The sequence below is a fragment of the Pleurodeles waltl genome, chromosome 6 (genome assembly GCF_031143425.1).
Source record: "Pleurodeles waltl isolate 20211129_DDA chromosome 6, aPleWal1.hap1.20221129, whole genome shotgun sequence".
NCBI classification, from domain to species: domain Eukaryota; kingdom Metazoa; phylum Chordata; class Amphibia; order Caudata; family Salamandridae; genus Pleurodeles; species Pleurodeles waltl.
Window position 1 is genome coordinate 233,498,428 of NC_090445.1, and position 16,506 is coordinate 233,514,933.

General features: G+C 46.1%; 1 protein-coding gene across 1 annotated transcript in view; it reads right to left on the bottom strand.

Moving 5' to 3' along the window:
* Nucleotides 1-16,506, bottom strand: part of WNT3 (Wnt family member 3) — a 139,521-nt gene that overhangs the window by 5,713 nt on the left and 117,302 nt on the right. The window contains exons 3-4 of the mRNA XM_069237977.1: nucleotides 7,661-7,926; nucleotides 1,370-1,854 (exon numbers count right to left, since the gene is read on the bottom strand). Coding sequence (XP_069094078.1) covers nucleotides 1,375-1,854; nucleotides 7,661-7,926 — 746 coding nt within the window. The 3' untranslated portion in view covers nucleotides 1,370-1,374. The remainder of the gene's footprint in view (nucleotides 1-1,369; nucleotides 1,855-7,660; nucleotides 7,927-16,506) is intronic.

Below are 16,506 nucleotides of genomic sequence, written 5' to 3' on the forward strand. Positions count from 1 at the left end.
ATGATCAATAATTTGGCATGTGAAATAATGTGAAAAGTGGTTAGAATGCTGGGGCTTTAATACTTTTGTTAAAGCATTCTTGTCTTTGTGTGATGTGGGCTGTTTCACTCTCAAGCCCCATCTTGCGATCTGCATTCTAGTGATGTGAAGAACTATTTTGCACAGGAGATGCATCCAGGATCAGTCATTTATCGTATGAGCCCTCCAGGTCGAGTTCATTGTTTCAGTACATCCCTCCAAGGTGGATGGCTTTGTGATCTTACATGCTTACGAAAGTTAGTAAGTGCTGAACAGAGACAAGCATGCCTGCAAGGGCATTACAAGCCAGAGGAGCTGCTGCGGAGAAGGCTTAAGCACAATGCTTTGAGTGGCGGAATCTTGGTAAGACTTGTCTCTACTCACTTCCCTGCTGCTGATCTGTCTCGACTTCCTTTCCCTCCACGTACCAAGAGCCACAGCTTTTCTGCAAAGTAAGTGGGTCACCCTAACAGGGATCATGTGATTATGGCATTAGGTTGAATCTAAGCTATATTTTCACAAGTTGTGGCACTATTCCTTCTAGCAGTTAGTAGCACTGTTGACTGCAACATGGTTGACTTTGGAATTCATGATCTTACGCTTTCTGGCTTTGTTGCAAAAACCTTTGTTTTCTTAGGCTGGGATGTATGATTTGGCCTGAATCATTAGTTTAGTGACATGACTTCTACATGTAACATCTGGTCTCGTTAAGGAAGAACCCTTATTTCTAACTTCGAAGCTCTAAACCTGTTTTGGAATTTATCAGTTTGGAATGTTTGTAGTTTCTGTGTATGGCTTGCTCTATTATGTGGTCAGTCGAGAAATAAGTATTGCATAGCTGTACATTTCCTTGACAAGGTCACGCGATGTCTTAACATATAAACAAGCAAACTGATGCAGAGTTACCAACTGGCCATGTTTGCCTGAACCTCAGTGCTTGAAATGGAAAAATAGAAGTGCAAGTACTCTGAACAAGAGTACCTGCTTGTATCCGAGAAATGCCGGTACTCTCCAATTAAAAGTATTACTTTTTTTTTTTTTTTTTTTTAGAACTGCATGTACTCTCCCTCTGAAAAAAAAAAAGTGCTGGTACTAAGTACCGGACAGTACCGGCCCATTTAAAGCACTGCTGAACCTATACTACAAAAGCGAAACTGCAGCATACAAATAGTATGCGTAAGTCCCAGCATACCAATTGGCCTTGGCTAAACGTTCGAAGCAGCATAAAGCTGCATCTGTTGCCGAGAACATCAATGAAGAAAACCGGAAGTTGCCCTGAATATTCTGCCCCGCATTAGACACATTGAGGCTGAAACCTGATGGAAGGAACCAGGCGTGAAGCTTAACGTACCCAATCTACTTGCAGGTATGGACGTCGTAGACCCGCACGCACTCCTGGCAGCTGACGTAGCAGCACCAGTGGAAGATGCAGCGGCACTTCTCTTTGCGCTTCTCCGTTCTCGTGTTGTGTCCCCGCCCGCAGCAGAGCAGGTCGCAACCATCGATTCCATGCGAGGTCACGTTGCACGTCCTGTCCTTGGTCCCGAATGACCCTGTTTCCGGGTTGGGCTCACAGAAGTTGGGAGAAACTTCGTAGTAGACCAAGTCTCGCTCGGTTGGAGGTTTGTAGAGGGCATACCTCGCCCGGAGAGTCTCCACCCATCCGCGGGACTCTCGGTGCTTTTCCACCGCCATCTCTGAAGCGCTGTCATACTTGTCCTTGAGGTAGTCGCCAATCGTCCGGAAGTCGGGTTGCGCCCACCAGCAGGTTTTCACCTCACAGCTCCCAGAGAGGCCGTGACATTTGCACTTTAAATGCAGGTGATCCAAGATTGTCTATTGGGAGACACAAAAACAGGCATATTGAAATCAGCCACATTCATTCAACACGGACTCGGGTTGGACAAATATTAATTACACAGGTGAAATCCCTGAATTTCGTGTTATGCAAAATCTCACATTCCTTGATGTTGCGCTGCTTTATTTCAGCTTCCCTCTGGCATCTCGCAACACTTTTTCTTTTAATTTACACGAGGTGCAGACTCACATAAAAAAGTCATGCGAGATACCAGCAAGCCACAATTGACTACCAAAAGTGTAATGCACACGATTTTCATCGAATTTTATACACTAGTCTTACACTGACATATTTTTGGAGCTTGATGTTTTTGTAATTAACATCTTACTACGGCCCAGTTGTCTTGAACTATGGAGTGGGACCTTCAAACAGACGGCCAGGGAGGGGGTAGTATCCTGGGAGAATACCTGAAGTCTCTTCTGTCTCTTTACACGTTTCTCTAAAAAATATAGCATCGTTCTTCCAATGTAACTGTCAAAATGTTTTTTTTACAGGCGGAGCTGAACATTGTAATGTTTGAAATGTCAGATACTATTATGCACAAATATAAGGAACACATGATTGTGTTTCCCTAAATTTCCCGAACCATAAATCTACCCCTGTGGACGGTTTGGGTCCCTCGAGTTCCACATTTTTATTTTTATTTTACATGCTGAATTTATTGTACGAGAAAACGAGAAAGGCCACTGCAAGAGAGGAGAAGCTGCATGCACCATATATATATATATATATATATATATAGCACCTCGTTCAAAATAAAAAATACAAAAATGCCTATATATATATATGCACTAAAAAAATGCCTATATATATATATGCACTGCAAGAGAGGAGAAGCTGCATGCACCATACATATATATATATGGTGCATGCAGCTTCTCCTCTCTTGCAGTGCATATATATATATAGGCATTTTTTTAGTGCATATATATATATAGGCATTTTTTTATTTTTTATTTTGAACGAGGTGTTCCACATGATGTAGGTTACTGACTTGGACCCTAGAAAAGTTTCTCTCAGGCCTGATTGCAGGTGTCCTCTTCTGCTCGCCCTTAAAATGTTTTGTGCATTTATAAAGTTGTTCACTCATAACTATTGTGATAAATTGGAAAACACCATTCAATATTAGTTTGCCAGCAGCTCTTGAAGAAATGCTCTCAATCCTCACTTAATTGCTTTAGCTTGATCACAATGTTTAACATTTTAATTGTGAGAAAATGATATGCAAAGATGGTCCAAATCAAAGTATTTTATGTGAGTGGGCTCAGCATGAAATCACGTGAGCTGTTTCTAACCAGACCGGATGTCACACTAAGGGGGGAGTTCACAAAGCTATATGAAGTAGTACTTCATGTTAAGAGTCTTCGGCTTTTATTTAACAATGTAATGCATTCTGGGATTTATTATTAAATGTCTTTGTGAATTGGCGCTAAACATCTAAAAAGGGAACATTCAGTAAACATTTCATTTTTAATGGAATAAGTACAAATAGAAAGCACGGTGCCCTCTTTGCACTTTTACCAAAAGGGTGTTCATCATTGGGGCCCAATTCACAAGGGCATTCATGAGTATGCAAGGTACTACTCTGTAGTACTACTTCACATACTCATAGATGCCTCTGTGAATTGGCCCCTACGTGTCTTGTGGTGCTTTATTGACACCTTCACCTTAATCAGTGTTGAGTGGATTTTTGTAACAGGCACCAAGCACCCAGGTGGCACTGCAGACCATATGTTGCTGGAGTAAGTTAATGGCCCAAGTATAGAAAACAAGCAGGCTTCCAAAAAGGCCACCAGCCTACCTCTCCATCGTGTCCCTGAAAAGTGTTGCACTAAGACATGCGTGATGATCCCCTTCCTACACCAGTCCTAAACTCGCTTGTGTGTAGTGTACACGTCTCTTCGGTCTCTTGATCATGACTAGTGAACCACACTGCTGGAGTGAACGGTCTGCAAGACAGACGCATGGCCACCCTTTGGGCTATCTGGGTTCCGAATAGAAGTTTTTTATTTCTACCTATCTCAGTGGTGCTCATTTTATCAACCTCAGAAGGATAATAAGTTGAGTGGACCCACCAGAATTTGAACCTGTGACCAGTTCCGACATAGATCCTTTGAGTGGGCACTTCAGACCACACAACCACCAGACCAGATGCATTTCATCTGGAAGTGGAACCGCTCATCTGATTGAATATTTAGCAAACAAAATCCAAGAAACATGTAGGGAGCCGGAAAGTACTATACTAAGTGGGTGAACTCAGAAGCAGCCACAATACCAGCATGGGCGTACATCTGCTCTAAAAGGCCATACATGTGCAAACCGGCTGTTCCAAAAAACAATACACAGCTAGTGATGATGCCCTCTACTGATGAACTTTGAGTTGAATTTGATGTTGGATGCACAAGACAATGGCAGAGGACGTAATACCAGCACTTAGCTCTTTGGTATTGTTAAGAAATGCTCATAAAAAGGTCTAATATTTTTTTGCTGATCACAGGTTCCATCTTAAATCAACTTGCACAACCAGTTCCTCCAGTCAGGTGTGTCATTTAACATTATGACCATCTTGATTTGATCATTTTAAGCCCTTTGCCTTGTGGAGCTTGTGAGAGGGGGTGTTTCTTTTGGGTCATCAGTACTTTAAAACCCTTGAGGGGGCAGGGCAGTAGACATGGGGCGGGGCTTAGGGCCATATTGGTCTTAGAAGTCTTTCCCTACCCTACCGCAATACAAGAAGCTAAGCCTTCGGAAACCACAGGAAGTTCTAAAATGCACAATGGGTTTTAATCCTGCAGAGCCTTCAACAAGCAAGCTGGAAACCTACTCTGTGTAAGGATTTTCAGCCAGGGGCATAGCTGCCAATTGTGCAGGAGATGCAATAGCACTGGGATCCAAAGGCCATAGGGCCCCACTCAGCCATAATTCTTGCTGTTTTTGATTACTTACACGGCAGTCAGGAGGCCCATCATACTTGCTTACACTAGGCCAATGGCACCCTTGCTACGGCACCGTTTTTTGCTTGCACTGTGCTCATCGTGTGATATTGATTCCTCACTTGGGTCACAGTCAACAAGCCACCACCAATCAGCTGGACAGATCACACCCTTATGAGTTTCAGCATCCCCGTCCTGCACCACCACAGACCCACCAGAACTGCCTGCCATAGCTGGTAAAACATCACAGAGAAAGACTGGAATTCAGCACTCTCTGCCCACCGGCCCAAACACGTCCGCAACCTGCCAGAAGTCATTAAGAACTTTAACAGCTGATCACCATAAGTGCCAACACTCTTGCTCCCCGCAGCACAACAAAATGGCAAGAACACCACTACACATCAGCTGGTACACAGAGGAATTCAGGTTGATGAAGTGTCACTGCAAGCAATTGGAGCACAAGCGAAGAGTAAGCCACAACACCATAGACAAAGACGTCTTCAAATCCATTCTGAAATGACACCAACAACAGATCTGGAAGACCAAGCACACAGTACTCGCGGACCGCATTGACTTCTGAACCTTCAGAAGCACAGAAAGCTTTGCCATTATTAAATAGTTCACCATACCTGCAGCCGCCTCCAACAGCATCCCTCCTCAAAGGAACTCAGCAATATGCTCTTTCAAAATTCTTCTGCAACAAGATCACCTCCATTTATGGCAACTTCGACCCTCACCCAGACCCCATTCCCTCATAATGCATCTTCCAATTTCGGCTGACAAACTGTCCCTGACCTTGTGGCGGCTATCATGAAGGACATCCACTCTGGGTCCCAGTGAGACACTTGACCCCATCACACCTTCAGTAAAGGACTCCTACTTATCAGTGAAGCTCTGACACACCGCCTGAATGCTTCCATCATCTTTGCCACCTTCCTGGATGCTTGGAAACACATCACTGTCACTCTCCTGCTCAAGACACGCTCCACGGAGCTAGCCATGCTCTCCAACTACAGACCGATCCTGCCTATTGTGCCTGGCAAAGTTTATAGAAAAAACTCATCAACAGATGCCTCACTGATGACATCAGCAACCACCAGGTCCTCGATGCCACGCAGTCTGGCTTCAGACCAACCAAAAGTACAGAAACAGCCCTCATGGTTGCCAAAGACAACATCCAAATGATCCTTGCCAGAGGTGATATGGAGGCCCTCATCCCATTCGAGATGGTCTCCCACTCAGTCCTCATCAGACGCCTACATGTGCTTGGCATCCAAGGGCCTGCTCTCGGCTATATCTGCCACTGCTTGACAGATGGCACTTAAGTCTTCAGCCTGGCACCATACTCCTTGCAAGTCCGCAAGCTCATCTTTGGAGTACCTCAATGTTTGTCACTCAGCCGTATTCTCTTCAACAAATACATGAGCATTCTGGCTAGTGTCATGTATGCACACAATATTAACATCCTCACCTACACTGACAACATGCAACTCATACTCCCCCTCTCGGACAAGACCCCAACACAAGGACCCAAGTCATTGCCTGCATGACCAATGTTGTCAATTGAATTAAGTCCAATTGTCTGAAGCTCTACAGTGACAAGACAGAAGGAGCGATTTTTGGCAAGAACATCTCAGCATGGGACTCCAACTGGGTGGCCTCCCAACTTTGGACCCATTCCCAACCATCATGCCAGGAACCTCGGCATCATCACTGATTGCAAACTGGACATGACCACGCAAGTCAACACAGTCACAGCAACCTGCTTCCACACCCTAAAGGTAGTGAGGAAAGTCTGCAAATGTCTGCCATGCAACACTAGATAAGCTATCATCCACGCCCTCCTTAGCAGTAAGCTGGGTTATGGGAACATCTGCTATACCGTAATCATCAAGTAACTCACCAGAAGTCTACATTTATCCAGAACTCAGAATCCTCAGCCTCCCACGCAGAACACATATCACACCAAACCTCAGAGAACTTCACTGGCTCACGATACACAAACTTGTGCAGTTCAAACTCCTCACACATTTGGGGCCCTACACAACACAGGCGCTAACTATCTGAACAATCACATCTCTTCTGACCAACCCCCAGAGCTCTGCTGGACTCCCCCACATCCCACAAATACACAGAAACAGATCCAGAGGCAGGGCCTGCTGGTACATTGCTGTTAAAGTGTGGAATGACCTGCCAATACACTTCAGAGCCTCCACCTCTCTTCTTGAGTTCTGCAAGAAGTTGAAGACCTGTTTGTGGATTAATGCTTCCCCTCCTCCCCCTCCTTAGCCAAGTTTAGGCACACACACACACACACACTTGCTCAGCGGCAAGATTCCTTCACAGGTGACAGTGTGCCTTACAAATACACACAACATAATATAAAAGAGTGTGTGACTATAGAGCCGATGTTGCATGACACACGGTGGCCCATTTGTAAAAAAAAAAAAAAAGAAAATTTTTTTCCCTTAGCTTAAAGGCTTTATCACATTTTGCTCCTGTCTTGAATCAGTGATTGCCACTTACTTACTAGACAAGATTGCGCACGTGCTTCCATTAGACTGGAGGCCATGCAATCCTTCAAACCAAGGTCCATAAACAGACATTAGACTGGAGGACCATGAATGCGGGTTGAAGCCCACTCACCGTTTTTTTTTTTTTTGTATATGTTTATTGAGAAGTACATGTCAATATACAAACTGTGTTAAATAGAGAAACAATAAATCAAATTATGGCCATATATGAAAATTACTATGAAATATTAACTTCTCAGATTTCTAAACACAAAAAAAACATTATACATATATCAATAAATGCAATATATGAGATTATATATAAGGCATCCACTCACCGTTCTGCCTGCCTCGTTGTTGTGCCGGTTCATAGCGGAGCGGGCATCTGGGCGGTTCTCCCGGGCATCGGCGAACTCTCTGGACACCAGCACGCCAAACTCAGCATCTTCACTGCAGCCGCCCCATTTCCAGCCCTCTCCCGGAGGGCCCTTGTGGTGCGAGTCGCAGCCGCAGATGGTGGATGTACCTTCGGCACAGGATCGGGTGACGGCGAACGCCACCCCCGCTGACGCAATGGCGTGCACAAAGGCTGACTCCCGAGTGGCTGAATTCAAGGCGGAAATAGAGAAAAGAATGGTTGGTTGGGATTTGACTCTTTTAAGGGTCCTTTGTTGTTTCAATGGGAACTGGCATTTGGCAGTGAAAACTGACTACATTTAATAATCAAATAATACCTTAAATTAGAGTGACCAGATTTTGAATATAAAAAAATTAGACATTCTGCTAAAATAGTATAATGATACATCAACCAAGGGGCACAGAATGACAGCGCTCAGTAACACAGACACACAGGCGAGGCACTAAAGGAAATAAGCAGTTTTTAACCCCAGTATCATAGCTGTTAATTAAATTGTTTTCTAATAAGATCTGATATCTAGTCCTGCTTTGGAACACACAAACGTGTCCCCCACTGTTTTCAGTTGACCCTTTCTGACAACCTGGACCTGAATCAAATTTGCCACGGCAGTTGGCGAAAAATAGAGACTCTCCTGGCAAATCCGGGACGACTGGTCACCCTACCTCAAATGAATAAGTATATGGCATCATGTAACAGGGCAATTTTCTCCACACTTGGCTTTTATTCAATAACTATTGCATTCTGGGGTTTGTGGTTCTGGTACACAAGTGGACCGTATGGACTACAGTTCCATACTACGATGATTTGTAATAGGAAAGCCCTGGCATGGAGCCATGATGATACAAAGTTACAAAATCACCCTTGCTGAAATACAAACGTTTACGACATCTGTGAACTGTCAACTGAGGTCGAACTAAGGTACGTATTAGTGGGCCAGGATGAGCCGGCACTGAATGGCACAAAGGACAATCCTCATTCACAGCCACAAATTGTAGGGTGACCACATTTTGAAAATCAAATACTGGGACGTTCCACAAACATAGTGTAGAACTACAATTTAGCATTGCCCATAGGTCACAGAAATTTAGGAAAGATTGAAAAGTAGTATTTTGCACTGCCGAAAGTGCTGCCCTCAGGGCACCGCTCAAGCCACAAAAACTTTGAAAACCTTTTATCACATGTACGGTTAGAAGCTGATTGGCCCCTGGGGTAGGAGAGTGCAGGGATGTTGGACAATGTGGCACAAACAGACTGGTGGATGAATGAGGCGCACTGATTTAGCTCTCCCATCAGACTGCCGCATGGCTAGCCAACTTTACATTTACTTAACCACGCAACATACCATGGACATGTCATTGACGGTTTCACTTAAGAGATCTATTTTAATCAACACTTCTGTGGATGCGCGACATAACATCCCTACCAGAAATCTGAATTAAAGCATAAACCTCTTTCAAAAATGCTACATCACAAAACATTGTCAACAAACCAGCTACCTCTCCTCTCACTTGCTGACTTTAGGCTTGTCTTTGACCTAATACAGTGCTTCACTGTCCATTGGTTTAGCTTTGTGCTATAGAAGTACCACATGCATACATATATAGTGCTATTAGTGGATGTCATATTACACAACACTTGTATCAAACGCTGAACCTGCACTTTAAGCATCACTGATGCCTCTAGTGCACAACTCTAGCAAGGCTCCAGTCTTCACCTCGAGTACTACTGACATTCCAGGACTGAGATCATCATGTAGACACAGATGAGCTGTGAAGTGCACCATGCCAACCTTCCCTCAGACCACATACCACACCCCAATACTTCATGGATACCCTTATTTCACAGCCCCTCCTCTGCACCACAGTCCTGACCTGGAGGACTACTGATATGTCATCGTTAAACCCATCACCTCGGCAGAACTCATGCTGAAATGGGCTTTCTAATTGTTTGCACTCGCTGCTGAATAACAAGTTTCACCTGCACTGTCCTGCACACAGCTCTTTGATGCCAGCCCGGTCCTGACCTGGTGCCAATTACAGAAAAGGCCCTGGTTCCACAATGGGTATTTGTTCATGTTTTTTGGACCTCTGGAGCACTTCTGTGTTACAGAACGGGTTACAGACATTTGCATGGTCTCTTCTGTAATAAGAGTACATTTTGCACCCACGTGATGACAAGGGAGCTTCCCTCATTTACATGGAGTTAGGGCCCACACCAAATGAGGGAGTGTATTGGCCCCTGTGTCCACGCTGAATTAGCAACATGGCTGTAATGGCAAACACTCCAACAATGCTCATCCAATGAAGTGGCAACCAACATATCCTGAAGGTGCCTGGCTGAGGGTCTATCGGGATCTAAAGTTCCCACAGACATCCATCTTGCATGTAACTTGCCTCTGGAGTGGGGTACACGATCCCTGTTTAAAATCAGACAGATCCACTGAAAGACACCTTGTGGTTTGAAACCACTAATCCACATTTTATGGATGACTTTCACTGTTGTACTGTCCAAAGTGCAGGAGCTAGTTTGCGCCTGCACTGGGACGGCAGGCGATTTTTTTTTTTTGGGTAATCTGGCAATGAGCGTATGGATGAGCACATGTAGACATGAGAGCATTCCACTTCATAACAGACTTGTTTTTTGAGTGACAAATAAGCACTGTGTGCAATATGAAAGCACAACTCATGGATGGTGCAGACAAGGATCCCTGGTACCAATGTTTGTGTAGTTGAAGACTAAGCCTCCTGCACATATTTATTCCACAGGTCTTTAGATAATCTTGCAGTGGGTCCAGTGCTTAATTTGTAAATAAAAACGTGCCGGTGCTCAAAGCCCTCCTCATAAACATGCGGCTGCTGCAATAAAATCTGCGAACATGGAATACTGAGGCAGCGTAATCCTGAAGCCATCTCGGGCCTTTTCAATCCATTTAAAGCCCCTCCCTGCCCCTTCAGCTCACTCTTGCAGCTTTCTGCTTTCTCCCATTGTGAAGCTTTTTCGTGTTTCTCTTCCTCCTTCTTTCCCATATGTTTTTTTTGCTCGCAGTAAATGCTTGAGGCAGAAAAATAAGCCCCGGCCCTCAAAAATAAGTGCCGGTGCTTAGCACCGGCTACAACAAGCACAAATTAAGCACTGAGTGGGCCTAATAAGCTGACCAGCAGAATCCCAATCATTGGGGATAAGTGTAGATGACAGGTCTAAGTGGTGACCCACTCTGGTAGGCACACTCACAGCAACAGGTCTATTAATTCAAAGCCCTAACCCTCATCTTCAAAGGAAGGAAACCTTGCTGGAACCTCCAGTCTCAGAACAAATCGATGACCCTAGAGTACTGTGTTTGTTTGATGCTCACTACCTTTTCACTTTTGACGTCCACCAGGCTGTGTTGAGGTCCATCACCAGTGATTTTAGGTTTTCAACAACAGATATCTATGGCTGTCTATTGCTGAAGACCTGCTATCTACAATGCAATCATCATGCTCCTTGTTTGATGGCTTTCTTCCTTATTCTTGTGTTTGTCCTGTCTCTGGAGCATTTCTTCTTTACATTGGTCTGAATGGATAAATAGTATATTTCCACTGTTGGTGTGAGGAGACTATTTTTTTTCTTTTCAGCACCCCCATAGGAGTACATTGCTTTCTTCACTCACATTCTCTTTGCCTCTACCACACTTCCCCTCTTTACTATGTTTCTTTTCTTTTCTTTTCTTTTCTGCAAGACTGTTACCATGCAGCTTGCTTTTTTCTTTTTACACAGTATCTTCTTGCAGCCTGTTTTCTTAATTCACCATTTCAAAATGGAAGGGGTAAAAAAAATTCCACGATGATCGTCATCTGCACTGGTGTTAGTCTTTGAATCACGTGTTATACTTTTCCAAACAAATTCAAGATGTCAACTTGTGTCTGCAGAATTGTGCACTCAAAATAGCGAACTTGAAATGGTTTTGGCCATAAACGACGTCAGAACCAACAACCATTGATAAAGCCAGTAACTTTGCTCTGCATTTAAAAGGCAAGCCCTACTGGCTTTGCCAGTGTTTGCTGTACTTGCAGTGAGACCAGTAGTTATGAACAGCCGATCGCCAGATGACCTTCAAAGGCCACAGATAAGCGGCCGCAGATGCCAGAGGCTGCAAAGACCACCAAGCACAAGAACATCCGGAAGGCAAATATCCAGGACAGAGCTACAGCCTTTCCAGGACTACCAAGACTTAGGGAAATCTAAGTCTCCCTACTGTGACTGGGAAATCTAAGTCTCCCTACTGTGACTGGGAAATCTAAGTCTCTCTACTGTGACTTGCAGATACCTTGATAAGGCCTGGTTTGTTTTTCAGTGATTCACAGTTTTACCTTCCAGGAACCACAAGCCGATGAATCACAGAGGCATAATGAAATTCTAACTCCAACGGAGAGGCGTTTTTGGTGCCCAGTGCCTTGAATCCAAACAGTTATTTGCCAAAATGTCCTGGCCACCCTTGGGCATCAAGGTTAAGATAAGAGAGTGCTTCGGTTTCCTATGACAAAACCGGGCTAAGATAAGGGACTCTTTCCGGTGTCCATTACTTGTGGCCACAAGGCGAACCAATTTAGGCTGCGTCTCCCTAAATGCATCAGAAAACTCACCCATAGTCACGGCAAATCAAAGCTAGCTCCTGAATCCAGGGCTAAAATCAATACATAGCCGCACTTTCTTCATCAGTTTTCTGAGTCCTTTCATCTAGTCTGCCACTCCTTGCCATTTTCCCATTCACCCCTCCTTTCTGGTTCATTAAATCACTCATTCTTTTCAACACCCCATAAGTACACTGAGGCACTGGCGCACAAACGAGCTCTCTGAAAGCTTATTACACTGCTGCTGCACATGCTGTACCTGTTTTGTGTGTGTAACAGAAATTGTGCACTGCTGCCAGGGATGTACTTCGACTGCAGGTTTACATGATATGCCAGGCAGAAGCATAGCCGATGGCTCGGGTGTCATAGTGCAAGGAAGGAAGTGGGTCCCCGGCTGCTGTTTGAATTATAAAATAATCAATATCAATCAATAATCAGCAATAATCAGGATTCAGCGGACCCCCAAGGCCTGGTGCCACTGCACCTTCTGCACGATCAGAAATTACGTGTCTGGGACCCAGCCTGCCAGTGTGAGGAACCATGCACTGGTGAGACCTGTTCTGGACCTGTTCTTTGTGCATGAGGGAGACTTGCATTCCTGCTGCGGTCACCTGCCCTGTGCCTGTTATTGGTGTCAGGGAAGCTTGCATTGCTTCTGCCCCTGCTGTGTCTGCTGTGTGTATGTGAGAGGAAGTGTGCACCGCTGCTGGGGATGCTGAGACCAGTGTTGGACCTGTTCTGTGTGCACGGATGCCTTGCGTTGCTACCACTGTCACCTGCCCTGTGCCTGTTTTTGGTGTCAGGGACGCTTGCCCTGCTGCTCCCCATGCTATGCCTGTTCTACGTGTGTTATGGAAGTGTGCACCGCTGCCAGTGATGCTGAGACCAGTGTTGGACCTCTTCTGTGTGCATGAGGGAGCCTTGTATTGATCCTGCTGTCATCTGCCCTGTGCCTGTTGTTTATGTCAGGGAAGCTTGCACTGCTTCTGTCCTTGCTGTGCCTGTTCTGTGTGTGTGAGAAGAAGTGTGCACTGTTGTCAAGGATGCTGAGACCAGTGTTGGACCTGTTCTGTGTGCGTGAGGGAGGCTTGCATTGCTGCTGTTATCCCTTGCCCTCTGCCTGTTGTTGGTGTCAGGGAAGCTTGCACTGCTCCTGCCCAAACTATGCCTACACTGCTTGTTTTTGACATTTGGTGGAAACCGTTTCCGTGTACTAGAGCCTAAGCGAGCGCATTACCAATGCTTATTTTATTAGAGACGTGTTCATGGAAGTCAATTCACCAATACGCCAGGGGTAGCAGAAGTGACATCATACGCCATTTCATCTTCACTTTCACTCAAACACATATGCTTACACAAACACACATACACACTCATACACACTCTCTCTTTAGTACACTCTCACCCGTCAGCATGCACACAACATACACTTAAAAGTGTTCTTTACTTACCTCAGCTAGCAAAGAGGTCATATTCCAGCTAACTGTACTCCTTTTTTAATTACACTAATAGTGAAATAGTGAATAATATATTATTCACTATTAGTGAAATTTTATAAAAAACTGATTGAAAACAAGTAAGTGAAAGCCCAAGCAACATTGAACAAGTTTCCCTGTGTTCCAGGTACTGATTATGCCACCTCCGAGGCCAGGGGTCGCAAAGGCAGTGCCAGGGGTTGCACGTGGCAAGCTGGGGGTCGCAGCTGCAACCCCTAAATGACGTCCATGGGCGTGATGAGAGTGCATGGTGGGGGTGTTTCTTGGTTCTGATTTATGGAATAAGACTGTGATTTAAAAAAAATGTATTTTCCTTTGCTTTGGAGTGGTTCCACAGGAAGCAGAGCATGATATATCTGGAAAGTCTACCTGCACTTCTGTAAATCCCATGGTGGAAGTTCAAGCTGATCAATTTCTGGTTGACCGACAGAGTGAAAAATTGGGGAGAGGATGTGGCGTAATGGCCAGAGCTGCTGACTTTGGAGCTGGGGAACCAGTTCGATCGGCTCAACATACCATGACTCTGGGCCAATCACTTAAATCAGTGGTTCCCAACCTGTGGTCCGGGGACCCCTGATGGTCCGCGAAGCCTCCTCAGAGGGTCCGCGGCTGTTCAGAAAATAAAAAAATATGAACAGATTATGAGGGTCATTCTGACCCCTGGCGGCCACCACGGGAGCACCGCCAACAGGCTGGCGGTGCTCCAACGAGCATTCTGACCGCGGCGGTTCAGCCGCGGTCAGAAGCGGAAAGTCAGCGGCCTCCCGCCGACTTTCCGCTGCTCGTGTGAATCCTCCATGGCTGCGGAGCGCGCTCCGCAGCCATGAGGATTCCGACCCCCCATACCGCCATCCTGTTCATGGCGGGAAAGCCGCCATGAACAGGATGGCGGTAGGGGGGGTCGTGGGGCCCCTGGGGGCCCCTGCCATGCCCATGCCAATGGCATGGGCACGGCAGGGGCCCCCGTAAGAGGGCCCCGCAAAGTATTTCAGTGTCTGCCTTGCAGACACTGAAATACGCGACGGGTGCCACTGCACCCGTCGCACCTTCCCACTCCGCCGGCTCGATTACGAGCCGGCATCCTCGTGGGAAGGTCGTTTTCCCCTGGGCTGGCGGGCGGTTTTTCAGCAACCGCCCGCCAGCCCAGGGGAAAACTTGTAATACCCGCCGCGGTCTTTTGACCGCGGCGCGGTATTTCGGAGGGGGGAATTCTGGCGGGCGGCCTCCGCCAACATTGGAATGACCCCCTATGTACCCAGCTTTCAGTAATGACTCACTAGAGGGTCCCCAGATTCCAATAATGATTCAGTGGGGGTCCCCGGGTTCCAGTACTGATAAAGTGGGGGTCCACAGAAGTCAAAAGGTTGGGAACCACTGACTTAAATCTTCCTGCGCCTACCAAAAGTGAATGTCCCCCTGTGTAATGTAACTGGTGCTCATGTAAAGCGCTCCAATACCCTCGGGTCGAGCTCACGCTATATAAAACAGCAAAAAATAAATAAATAAATAAAAGAAGCTAAACTGGCACAAAATACAAGTGGGACGAACAGATACACATGAACCAGTTCAAACATGCAACTATAATTAACTCGGATATTTCGACGAATTATAACATATCTGTGAGAGGTCTCTTGGAATTTCTACCAAAGTTCTACTTTAACGTTTCAAAAACTCAAATGCAAAGGAACAAAGCCAACGAAAGCATGCACGTAATTAGGCGTGCGTGTGTGGTGTACGTGCAAAATGACCTGGAGTCACTAGCTGAGAAACACAGATCATAAGAGGCCAAGAAGCGCAGGGGAGCGAGAGGAGTAACGATCATGGCTGTTCCTATGGTGCCAGGCCACTGAGCTCCGATATCCCCTGCAGAGGCCACCAATCATTCATGGTGACTGAAGCCTACAGCACCACAGAGGTGTACATAGAAAGCCGTGTGCGCGTGCGTGGTGTGGTGGTGTGTGTGTGGGGGGAGGTGGGGTGATTGCTATCAGAGGGATAGTGGCTTGGAAGTGAAAGTGGTGTGGAGGGGGATTAGTCTTGACTCAGTTGCTTGACAGTAGTGCGGTTGTCCCCCTCCAGCGCTCAGTTACCTGCTGGGGCACTCAATCTGCCTTTGTTCCCTCTGTGTCACACTGCATTACTACAACAATGCACGACGTTTCCTGGGGCCACCGCGACCAGTCCGAAGGGCTGGCATTCCCTGCCTAACCGTGGCAACGGGCAGCTCCCGGCCTGCCCCACTGTCCCCTCCTAGCCCGCGCAGCGCCCGGTGGGAAATCCCCGTCCATGGGCCTTTTTTTCTTCTTTCGGAGCAAAATCTGAGTAAAGGGCGTGTGAATGGCGTCGTGGATTGAAATAACCAGGGCTCTGGGAAGATCGCTGTGGCCGCGCCTCACAGTGGGGGAGAAGGCTTAGCCCCCTTTCATGGAGCTAAGCTCATTCTATGCCTCCTCTTCTCTCTCTTTAGGCTTCGTGAGCACGTTTTAAGATGGCGCTAATCTCCCCAAACCCCCTGTTTCAAATACAGAAGATTCTGGTGTGGGGCAGCAACCAAACACCCCGTGCAGAATCTGCTCTTTTAGTCACCCTGATTGGTCACTTGGTATGTTCCAGCCCACGAATGATCCAGAAAGCCACGTCAAGCAGGAAGGCATTTTACA